This window comes from Trachymyrmex septentrionalis, unplaced genomic scaffold (assembly GCF_001594115.1).
Source record: "Trachymyrmex septentrionalis isolate Tsep2-gDNA-1 unplaced genomic scaffold, Tsep1.0 scaffold114, whole genome shotgun sequence".
Classification (NCBI taxonomy): Eukaryota; Metazoa; Arthropoda; class Insecta; order Hymenoptera; family Formicidae; genus Trachymyrmex; species Trachymyrmex septentrionalis.
The window spans coordinates 58595-71109 of record NW_017304269.1 but is presented as its reverse complement, the minus strand read 5'-3'; the positions used below and the strand labels follow the sequence as shown (position 1 = coordinate 71109).

The window sequence follows — 12515 nt, the reverse complement described above, 5'->3', positions numbered from 1 at the left end:
TTTAAGTAACTAGATTAAGTAGTAAAATAATTTAGTAAAATAATTTAATAAAAAAATATATTCATGTTTTTAAATATATCTATAGTTTTATTTACCAAAAGTATATATGCGACAAATAAACTCAAATGATTTATCGTATATTCAAAGATAATATATATATACAACATGTGCAGAAAAATTTAAGAGAAAAATATAACCGCAATAAAGCCAACGCAGATATTATAATGCGCCAATGTACAAATTAAATTTTATTCTTAAAAAATATACATAAATAAGTAAACATTTCGACGATTGTTTTTGTTCTTCCTCAGGACATATACAACGTATTATAGATAATTTTATATTATCACACGATAACACGGAAAATTTTACGAATAATTTATTATTGAACTATTGTGTTAAGATTGACGTCAAAGTATAAATACTTGTAGTTTCGGTGTTGGATCCGTAAAGTTAAGACAGACTGCGTATAAATTATATACTAAGTGTAGTTAACTGAAAGGTGAATACAAATTCTTTGAAAATTCTCATAGATGTACTATTAGAGCAATAACAAATGACTGAAATACATAAAACTTATAACTTAGGCTCAATTCAGTGATACCTGCGAAATCCAGATAAAAATGCTATAATGATATTTGATTAAAATTTTGAAAAAAATTCTTAGATTAAGATCAATAAACTGTGGCTTGTTGTCACGAAGAATAAAATGAAAATGCTGATAATTGTTTGTCGTCAATACAATTAAAGTACTGTAGTGTGTGTGTGTGTGTAGATCATCATGTTTAAAATAATAACATAATAAAATAAATATGAGATATAGAAGTATCACCAGTTATTGAGACCGTTGATTATGTCCTTGTAAATAGGCGATCTAATACCTCCGAATCGCTTTGTAGATTGAGACTTTGAGACTGATCTTTTTATATGAATTTATTTTCGATATTAATCTTTTGTTATAATGTAACCTTCATCTAATATCCTAGACAACACATTGAGACATAAGACGTCTTGAAGACGTCTTTTAGACGCCAAAAACGTCTTATGTCTTTCTTTTGGATTCTTTGTGTTGTCTGGGATTATAAGATTGTCATCATCAAATTCGCATGAATATTTTTATCTGTGTTTATTAACCTGTGTAATTACTGAAAGCTAATTGATTTACGATTAATGTGTTTTTATGTTCTGCTATTCTTGTTTTGAACAAGCGTTTCGTTTAGTCGGTCTAAGAAGTTTCGCAATTCGGACATTTAATTTTATAAACGCCATCGATGAAATATTATTAAAGACCATCGGTCCTGAGCAAATTTTCATGACTATCAATGGGATCTGGGGATAATTGAAGAACGATGACATTACCGACAATTAATAATTTACGACTATACATATTGACATAAATATTATTTTGATAATGTTACTATTAAATTCATGATTTTTTATTATATAAATGCTGTATAAATAAGTTCGCATACTTTGAATGCTATAATATCTTATACAGGGCGAATCAGAGTCGTTGAATCAACTTTTTACCTTTTGAGCAAATTATTGACTTCATATCTAATTATAACGTGTGCAGTCAATTATTTTCTCATAGGCTGGTTCAACGACTCTGATTCACCTTGTATATTGCCGAAAAATTACAATTTTTCTTCTGCAATTATCACCTCTATTGATAATCAGACTTGGATGATAACATTAAAATCACAGTTTTTAAATAAAAATCGAGTATTATTAAGTTTTAAACATATATAACCGTTTACGAAATTATAAAAATCATGTAATTAGTACCGTATTATCAGTTTCTTACGTTTAATTATTTAAATTTTAACAATCACGCGAAGTTCCATAAATATGTATAAACGCCGATCGTTTTTAATATAGTATCTGATCGGTATAGTGCATAATATTATGGTGGATGAAACCCATTGGTTGAAATCTAAGAGTGGATAGACAATTACGTGAATTAGACAAAGATAAATAATCAACTTTGATTGTTCGTCAGTGTCTAACGCATTTAATAGCATGGAAAAAAACCACAACAACGTGGACATTACAAGGTTTGGTACACGATATATATGTATAATAAAGGCCAGGATCGTCAGCTTACCTGCAGGCTCATTCTCTGCTATTAGCAAAGAGAAGGTTTCTCTCTGCTACCAGTTTCTAATCGCAAGGCGCATTGCGCAGATCCGGCGGATCAACACGCGACACGCGTTAAATTTGTCACGAATTTCACTTCTTTTCGCCAGAGGACTCGCCTGTCGACGTTTAAGGTAACGTTTATATTGGCCGTAACCGTATGCCGTATGCCGTAATCTGCTAAACCAAATCTGCTTGACCAATTACCTTCGAGTATTCCCTTCTTATCGTCGAATAAGAGGGGAATACTCGACTGTGATTAGTCAATTCTTAGAGATTATAGCATACGATTAAGGCCAATATAAACGCTCCCTAACGTTGACTCGCATCTTCAGAATATATATACACATCGATAATAGATACATCCAGTTTACTTTCATAACAGACGGTTAGACCGTTAGACGGAGCAGCTCAGCTGGTTGCTACGAAGCTCATAGAGCGCCTCTTCTGACACGCATCTGTTCTCAAATTAATACTGCAGCTGATCGCTAATTTAATTCGTTATGTCGTATTGCGCGCGAGTTTTCCGTGCACAGGTAAAACAAAAGAAAATGGAATCGAAAATCTGTGTCGCATGTGATTTGTGGATTCTCCGTGTCTCTTTCCTTCCTCCCCATCAACTGGAGGTCAACCAATTGACCTCTAATACTCTAATACTCTATAGAGTTTCTGTACGTTACAATCGCAATTTTCTTCAGAACTGTGCTGTGAATGAACATGATTCGATGTGTGAGGTGTTTGCTATGCCTGCAGTATCCTCTGTTCCAATTTTCTGGAACGGGATCAATTTTGGAAGGTGAAGAGGAAGGACAGAGTACGTGGGCGTCTCAATCTTAGAAAAACGAGTCGCAAATAGAATGTATGTTGATCGAAATGGGTTGAAAAAAGATGAAGAATGTCACGGGATAAAACGTATTAAGAACGTTACGTAATGCCAAACTATATGCATACCTATATAGTACTCATTCTTTTTTCGGAGACGTTATCTTATCATGACGCAGGTATTTCGACAAGAACGCGAAATTTAAACTTGAATGTTGGATATATTATATGGGAACAAGAAAATAGTATGGATAACATAACTAATAATACATCTAGTTACACCTGGTTGCATCTGCGCGAATTTTCTGCTTGTTTACAATTTTCATGATTGATACATTGACGAGCATTATCGTCATGTGCAGATTTTTTCTTGATGCATTTATGATTATGTTTGTTTTGTACACACAAAATATCACAAATACAATTAGCAAGTCACATATTTCAGGTCTTGCGTAATTGAGATTGCATACAGAAATAAATGGTATTGCATAGCATGTGACATGTATCTATTAATCAATGTCATTGTTTTCGATCTATATATGCATTCGTCTTTCGAATGATTAAACAATCAATAGCATGATTTAATTACTTTGCAGAAACTATCCACTTTAGCGGCGGATGTACAGCAACGATGCTTCAGTTCAAGTCCTTTGAGTTTTGCCGCTACGAAGGTGGCGATGTCCAAATTTGACTCGACCAGCTATCTGCCCTATGACAAACTGGAAGAAAATCTTAAAATAGTCAAGAAGAGGTAAAATAAAAAATATTAAGCTTGAAGAAAGTTGTGGAAAAAAAATTTGTTTGCCCCATGCACATCATTAAAGTTAAAGTTTAATTTTAATTTTACAAGATTTACTTTAGAAATTATCAAATTTGTAATAAAATTTTTACACAGAAACGTAATTCATTTCTTTCGAACTGTATGCTTGAAGATGAGAATTACAAAATGGTTTTCCAAACATCGCTTTACAAAGATTTTTCAAAGAGATATGTACATTTTGAATTGTGGTCCTTTTTAATTCTGATTTTAAATGATCTTTTAATGGTTTGTTGAGAAATAGACAAACTTTAAGATAAGAGAACTTCGTCAAAAATAATCTAGTCCTAGTGAGATCTTCCAAAAAGCATTTTAAAGATTCAAGTCTCTACTTTTGAATTAGTAATCAAGATAAACCATTCAACTTTTATTAAGATACTGGTATGCAAATGGAAATCCGTGAAATCTAATAATTCTGTATGAACTTTACAAAGTTCTGTGCGATTAAAAATCGCAAACAATATTTCAAACAGAATTTGTTTATAGTTTTTAATCCATGGAACTTGTCCATGGTACAAAATTTTTAGATTTAAGGGATGTCTATATATATCCTTATAACTTTTTAAAAAATCAATTAGATCGAAATAATATCACTGACATATTACTGATGTCAAAAGTAGAGACTTCAAGCTTTAAAATGCTTTTTTAAATGTCTCATTACGATAATTTTTTACAAAGTTTACACTCTCTTGAATATTGCCTATTTTTAGAAAACAGATTAAGTGATTTAAAAAATTTTTTTGCATAGTGTATTTGCAAATTTATGAACATTATCAAATACTAAGATTTGTTTTGATCGACAATAGAATTCTTTTTCTTATTTCATTTATTTTTATTGATCTAAATTTCATTTATAATTGTAAATATTATATATAGTCTTGATTTATCTTATTAAAAATTTCTGATAATCAAATTTGATGCAAGTTGTTTGAAGATGATAATATAATCTGTCAATTATTGCTTTTACTTGCTTTTAAAGCGATGTCTTTTCAGATTGAATCGGCCGCTAACTCTGTCTGAAAAAGTTTTATATTCCCATCTGGATGACCCTGACAGACAGGATATCGTCCGCGGTACCAGCTACCTTCGATTGCGACCGGATCGTGTCGCCATGCAGGATGCGACTGCTCAAATGGCGATGTTGCAATTCATTAGTTCTGGTAAAATTGTCTTCCAATCATCAAAATAATATTTTATATTATAACAGAGATACAACTCATAGAGTATACTGTTAAAAATCGCGTCACTTACTCACAGAAATACATTTTGCTGGCCAATTAACATATTCGTAAAATAGTTAAAAATAAAAAATTAAAAGATAAAAACTGAAGTACTGCAATAATCACCAACGACTATAATAAAATAAAAAATGTGCAGCGAACTAATAAGTAAAGGCAGCATTTTTCACAAGAGAGAACGCAGAAATTGAGTAATAAGGCGAAATCAGAGCGGAGCGGCGAGCAAAAATGTTGAATGCACGAAATGTCACACGAGACTTGATTATATCTTTGACTTTTATAAAAATCGTCTTCCTTTAATGTATTATTATTAATTTTATAATAGTGTATATTTTATAATAAGTGTATCAAAGATCTATGTTCATAAAAACAACATTATTATATTTCATTTTTTGAAGTGATATTCTCTATTATCACCTCTGTAAAACATTTCTCATATTTTACAATAAAATTATAAAAATTACAGTCTTTCTGATTACGGTAATAAACGGAGAATTCTTTCTTTAGGTCTACCGAAAGTTGCAGTACCTTCCACTATACACTGCGATCATTTAATCGAGGCTCAGATCGGCGGTAATGAAGATCTGCAACGAGCTAAGGACATCAACAAGGAAGTCTATAACTTTCTGAAGACTGCGGGCGCTAAATATGGCGTTGGCTTTTGGAATCCTGGCTCCGGTATCATTCATCAGATTATCCTTGAAAATTATGCCTTCCCCGGTCTATTGATGATCGGTACTGATTCACACACGCCGAACGGAGGTGGTCTAGGTTGTTTGTGTATCGGTGTTGGCGGTGCCGATGCTGTCGATGTTATGGCGAACATCCCGTGGGAGCTCAAGTGTCCCAAGGTCATTGGCATAAAACTCACGGGCGAACTCAAAGGCTGGACCAGTCCCAAGGATGTTATTCTAAAAGTAGCCGGTATCCTTACCGTCAAAGGTGGTACTGGCGCCATTGTAGAGTACTTTGGACCAGGTGTTGATAGTATCAGCTGCACTGGAATGGCCACCATTTGCAATATGGGTGCCGAAATTGGTGCGACTACCTCAATTTTCCCATACAACTATAGAATGCAAGACTATCTGAAGGCAACCGGACGTTCAGAGATTGCTGGAGCTGCTGATCAACATAAGAGTCTGTTAACGGCCGACTCTAATGCTAAATATGATCAGATTATCGAACTAGACTTGTCGACTCTAGAGCCGCACGTGAATGGACCTTTCACGCCGGACTTAGCTCACCCGATCTCTAAATTAGGTAATTAAATTATACGGGGAAATCCAAAACAAACAGATAAGTTTTACTTCTTCTATTTCTACTTTTACAAAGATATCTATTTTTTCTGATCGTTACAGGCGAAACCGCCAAGAAGAATGATTGGCCAAATGAGATTAAAGTTGGTCTGATCGGCTCCTGCACTAATAGTTCTTACGAGGACATGGGTCGATGCGCTAACATCGCTAAGCAAGCTCTGAAACACGGCTTGAAAGCAAAGTCTGCATTTAACGTCACTCCTGGATCCGAGCAAATTCGCGCGACAATCGAGCGCGATGGTATTGTAAGTTTTTATAATTCGCAAGATTATATATAGATTTTAAATTTATGACGATTTTTCTTCTCGAAACATATTCTATGAAAATACACAAAAATTACAAGAAAATCGGAGGAGGGAAGCGTTATATTAAACATTTACCATTTATTCAAATCTGGTGTTGTTTTCTTAATGTCATAATAATTATATTTCTTTTGATGAATATTTTTACAATTTACAAGAAATAGTACATTCATAATTATTGGACATTTTTACCAAATATATAATCAATACGATGTTTTAATATCTCTTACATTGTCCTACAATATTCAAAACTTCTTAAATCATTCTTTACAAAAAGTTATTTATAATTATCACTAAAATACATCTATTTTGTAAAAGTTGAAAATATCGTATAATATAAAATGTATTTTTTCATGGTATAAAGTCTTACATCATGCACTCTTTGACAGAAGAAAGTTATCTATGCACTTGTCTAGACAAAAGGTATTATTTGAAAAATGATGACAGATATGCCAAAATGAGTGATATTACATAGGACTAATTTGATTTATATTAATGAGATTTACAAAAAAAATTTTACTTGTTGAAGTTGTATCAGTCATTGTTATTGAAAAGATGATCCTAATGATTTTAATCCAAGCATGTGTCTATATCTAGACTCATATGTAATCTTTTTTTTTTGTCCAGAAATGATATATAACAGAAAGAAAACCGCAACAGATTGTGTATTAATAAAATAGATTTATTTAGCAAAAGTGTCTCAAAATTGTTTACACTGTATGATACTATATAATAACATTAATTTGCTCTACAGTGTTAACAAAACGTATTTGCAGGAAACGAGGATGAACAAGCGATTCGTTTTAAAGCAAAGTGATTTGTTCTTTAATGCGTCTCTCACAAGACTACAGAGATTTGTTTCTTAAGAAGCCATATTGATTATGTATCAAGAAATATATAGAGCACAATTCAATTCGATACGTATGACTTTTTAAGTGATTTTTCATAAAAGGTTATCCATCAATGAAATGGATTTTTATTTTGAAAAATTAAAAATAATATAAAATATAATTAAAAATAAAAAGAATATAAGAAAAATTGAAAATATAGTAGAAAGGGAAGCAAAAAATTAAAAATATGAAAAATATTTTTTTAACAAAAACATCAGAGAATTATTTACGTTATTGTTTGTTTATGTAATAGCACTTTAATTTGCCCTAGGCGCAAACGCTTCGTGAATTCGGTGGTATAGTGTTAGCTAATGCCTGCGGGCCCTGCATTGGTCAATGGAATCGCCAGGATATTAAGAAGGGAGAGAAAAATACGATTGTCACATCGTATAATCGAAACTTCACGGGTAGGAATGATGCTAATCCAGCGACGCACGCGTTTGTAACAAGTCCCGAGCTTGTCACCGCTCTCTCTATCACTGGTAAACTTGATTTCAATCCGGTGAAAGATAGATTAAAGGGCAAGGATGGAAAGGAATTTCTTCTGGACAGTCCATATGGTTAGTTGATAATATTTGTCGTATATATTACAGAATTTCATACAGTTATTAGCAAAGAATATACGCGAAAAACATTATTATAACATATTAACAGCAGCTAATTGAAAATGATTTTGTTAATTTGGTAATAATCAATATTAAGACGTTACACATAAAAAGGCTCTTAGCTTAATTCTTATTACAGACGTTTACAGAATGCGATGATTATTAGGGATATATTCTAATCACAAGAAATAGTCACTGATTATTTTATACTGAAAGGTAGTGATTATTTACTTATTTTGAACATTGCTGTTAATAATTAATTACTTTCAGTATTAAATTTTTGTAAAGGTAGCTATTAACATTATTCCTTTTGTGTATATATTTATGATATATACACACATATATATTACTGGATAAATCTATTTATTTGTATAGGTGACGAATTACCCAATCGTGGTTTTGATCCCGGTCTGGACACTTTCGATTCACCACCAAGAGACGGTAGCAAAGTTAAGGTCGATGTAGATCCCAAAAGCCAAAGATTACAGTTGCTGGAACCCTTCGATAAATGGAATGGCAAGGACCTAGAGGATTTAACGATCCTGATTAAAGTCAAAGGCAAGTGCACCACAGATCACATCTCCGCGGCTGGGCCGTGGCTTAAGTATCGTGGACATCTTGATAATATTTCCAACAATATGTTTATTGGGTAAGCATATCATATAAATTAAGATTTTTAAATTAGGGAATGGAAGTAATTCGAGGGAATGCTAGAGATCGTCCCGGGTTCGATTCCCGGCTGAGGTAATATTTTGGCTATAAAAAGTAAATTTATTCACAGAGATTTCCAGCATATTAAGATCTCTTAAAAAATTCTTATTGAGCGTCAATTGTGATATTACTACAATAGTTTAGCTGCATTTCTAAGTCCGAAAAAATTAATTCGGTGCGCAATGCAAATAATTACAAATATAGAATATATGTATCTACAGTTTACATTAGTATATACAAATTTACATGAAATTATTTAAACATTAAAGATTTAGCTTCGATCATTATAAGCCGTTATTTCTTATTTCCTGTTGGTTAATTTTTTATTGTTGTGTCACTTTTGAAGTAACAGAGTGATATAAAAATAAATTTTTCAAAATTATGTGTAATTATTAATACGATAATATTATGTCAACCGCATTTGTTGTATAATCTTTTTAGTGCTGTTAATTCTGAAAATGGCGAGATGAATAAGATCAAGAATCAACTAACAAATGAATGGGGTGCCGTACCTGACGTTGCACGCGATTACAAGAAGAAGGGTGTAAAATGGGTTGCGGTGGGAGACGAGAATTATGGTGAAGGTTCCTCCAGGGAGCACGCTGCCCTGGAACCACGTCATCTTGGCGGTCGTGCTATCATCGTGAAGAGTTTTGCACGTATACATGAGACAAATTTAAAGAAGCAAGGTCTCTTGCCTTTGACCTTCTCCAACCCTACGGATTACGACAAAATTCAGCCTAACGACAAGATCAGTCTTCTCGGGTTGAATGATCTGGCACCTGGCAAGGTTTGTAAAAAATATTTTGCTTGTAATACGAAAATAAGTTAAACAAAAGGATTCAAAAACTTAAGGAAATATTTTAAATAAATAAGGCAATAACCACAAATATAATCGAGACTGGATCTTAGTGTCTAATAATACTTTTATGTGAACGTCCCTCCTTGCCAAGGGCCGCGCAACTTTTCACGCGAAGATGAAGTGGACCTCGCTTTGCATAGAAAGTCGTGTATCCCTTAGCAGGAGGGAAGATAGGGTGGAAGTCACTTCGCATGGAAAGTCGTGCGCACACCTATGCGCTATTATATAAAATAAAAATTATATGAAAAAATATCATTTTTAAAGAAAATTTTGTTTTTAAAGCAGGAAATCTATTTTAAAGCGCAGAATTTTTATTCTATATTATATAAAAAGAGATTATTTTTTTAAACTTTTCTTGTTAATAACTTTTAACGAATAACGAGCGACGATTAAAATTTGTTGGAGATCACTCAGGGTCATGACCTCGACAACATATGTCAAAATCATTGAAACCTGTAAGGTCGCATAATATGTATAATTACCCTTCTCACTCTCCTTAAGCCTTAGAACGCTGCAAAGAATTTATTGCAAAATTTATTACGAAAATATATACATATATGTATAATTAAAATATAATTAAATATTTTAACTTTAATTTTACTTTTAATATCTGACATATAAAATTTTCGAATATTTGACTTCTTTCCTTTTATTTGATATGATTTTTTCAGCCGGTCCAAGCACAAATCAAACACAAAGACGGCAAAGTGGACACCATCAGTTTGAACCACACAATGAATGAGCAGCAAATCGGTTGGTTCAAAGCCGGTTCCGCTTTGAATCGCATGAAGGAAATATCGAGTGGTAAACGATAAACTAACTCCAAATGGATATTTATTTGAAGAGTCATATGCTGAAATGGAAGAAAAAAAAAATATGTGTTGAACGGAACAAATCCGATCAGAATAATACAATGTCATCACGTATCTATTCTCTTGTAATAAGTGAATGGATACGATACAATATCTAGCCATCGCAGCCCAAATGTTTATATATCAAAATAAAAATATTCAAAATACATCTAAAGACAAAATTCAGATATACTGTCTTAGGTATATTTTAGATGTATGGTGTTAGTCAATTTCAGTTAGTTTATAACCTTTTGCCTCACTTCTACTTGACAATACTAATCGCTTACACAACGCGAAGAGAACGTATATTTACAAGTTTGACGGACAAAACTCTGACGGATAGAGTCTTATTCTACGTCAATGCATAGTCTCGCGTATCGGCCAATGCGCTCGTTTTTAGAATCGTGAACACAATTTGAGGCGTTGCTACATGTACATAAATATACAATACTTATTATCAACGAGGAAGCGCCGTAATTATTTTTTAGTTGTTAACTGGTTTTATAAAAATGTATTATTTCGGAAAAAAGTCAAATATACTATTAGCTAATGAACGACCTTAATTGATCTTCATTAATTCCCTTGCTTCAAGCGTTCTCTTGTAGATGTCGTACGTGCTATGCGAAGACCAGAGAGAATCAAGGGAGAGTGGAGCGGATTTACCGGAAGTCGCTATTTTCAGTTTATCGTTGGAGTGAGTAGGAGATATGATAGGAGCGTGATGGAACATACGGTGCTGCACATATTAGTATTGTACCGCACTAGTATTGTGTGTATGTACTTACATATGTATATATACATACATGCACATTTGCGGAAGTTGTACTATAAATGGCGGAACCAATCAGAGAAGAAAACACTATTCGCTCCACCCTTCTTTGATTCTATTTGGCGAAGACGAAACAATGTGCAATTCAAAGAGTTTAAAGATATTGAACTATACAATATTAGTTAAGATATCAGTCAAATAATCAGCTGAAAAAGGTAATCTTAGTATAGACTTTTGTACCTAGACTGCCGACTTCGCCGTCATGTTTGAAGGTAGCGCCATGTTTTTTAAGTTTATGTACTTTCATATAGTATATAAACACGGAGAGAATCACATACACTGTTTTCACATAATATATATAGTTACGTAATACACTCAGATCACGTGGCATACTCACAGACAGGATGCATATATGTGCATATATAATTTAATAAATAATTTGTTTTATAATGGTTTTTTGCAGCTTTGATTTAATTCTTAATCAATATGATATGAATTTAGACCGATGAAAATTAATCTAATTAAATATGAAAATTCTTGTATTTAATCAAAACAGAAATAAATTGATTTAATAAAGAATATATTGTATTATTCGAAACATCTAACTTTGATCACTAAGGGCGTTCTCTATCCAATTGTTGTATTCGTATACGGTCGTTCTTAGTCTTAATATTATTTATCTATAAATATATATTTATTATCAGAATACAGAACAAATTAAAAAAAAAAACATCCAGCACTTACATGCTCCTTGTTTTGACTTTTATTATTTGTAATTAAAGCCTTCATTGATTTTGTTGTATTATTGAGAATTGCAAAATAAAAAATAAATTCTGAACATAATTTACGATTGACTATTTTCTACATTGAGTCAAATATAGAAATTATAGGCTGTGTTTAGCAAAAAAAAACTTGTATAAACAATAACCGCGGTGATTGTTTAATATGACTAGTTCTTGTCGGAATCTATATAAGTGTAGGAATTAATCATAATAAAAAAACACTAAGCGCTCACAGATCGGTTTCTTTGCTGAACATAGCCATTGATTCCATGGATTCACATTAATAAAAATTATTTCTCTTGTATCAGATTTTATTTTAATTTTTTGTCCACTCATGCATTAATATGCAATTTATTTTAGTATATTAGCATTCATTAGATAAACGTTATTATCTATGTATATATATATATA

At 32.3% G+C, this 12515-nt stretch overlaps 1 protein-coding gene across 1 annotated transcript; it reads left to right on the top strand.

Annotated features, from left to right (window-relative positions):
• Positions 1-2511: 2511 nt before the first annotated feature.
• Positions 2512-10728, top strand: LOC108753623 (probable aconitate hydratase, mitochondrial). Its single transcript, XM_018495395.1, has 9 exons — positions 2512-2675; positions 3558-3712; positions 4772-4938; positions 5524-6276; positions 6375-6577; positions 7796-8084; positions 8505-8778; positions 9282-9630; positions 10374-10728. The coding sequence occupies exons 1-9, from the start codon at positions 2643-2645 to the stop codon at positions 10515-10517; spliced, it is 2367 nt and encodes a 788-aa protein (XP_018350897.1). The 5' UTR covers positions 2512-2642; the 3' UTR covers positions 10518-10728.
• The last annotated feature ends 1787 nt before the right edge of the window (positions 10729-12515 follow it).

Excerpts from the sequence above, each read along its gene's own strand:
- LOC108753623 (XM_018495395.1), top strand. The coding sequence starts at position 2,643 with ATGTCGTATTGCGCGCGAGTTTTCCGTGCACAG. Across the intron at positions 8,779-9,281 it reads TCCAACAATATGTTTATTGG|TGCTGTTAATTCTGAAAATG; the intron begins GTAAGCATATCA and ends TAATCTTTTTAG. Across the intron at positions 9,631-10,373 it reads ATGATCTGGCACCTGGCAAG|CCGGTCCAAGCACAAATCAA; the intron begins GTTTGTAAAAAA and ends TGATTTTTTCAG.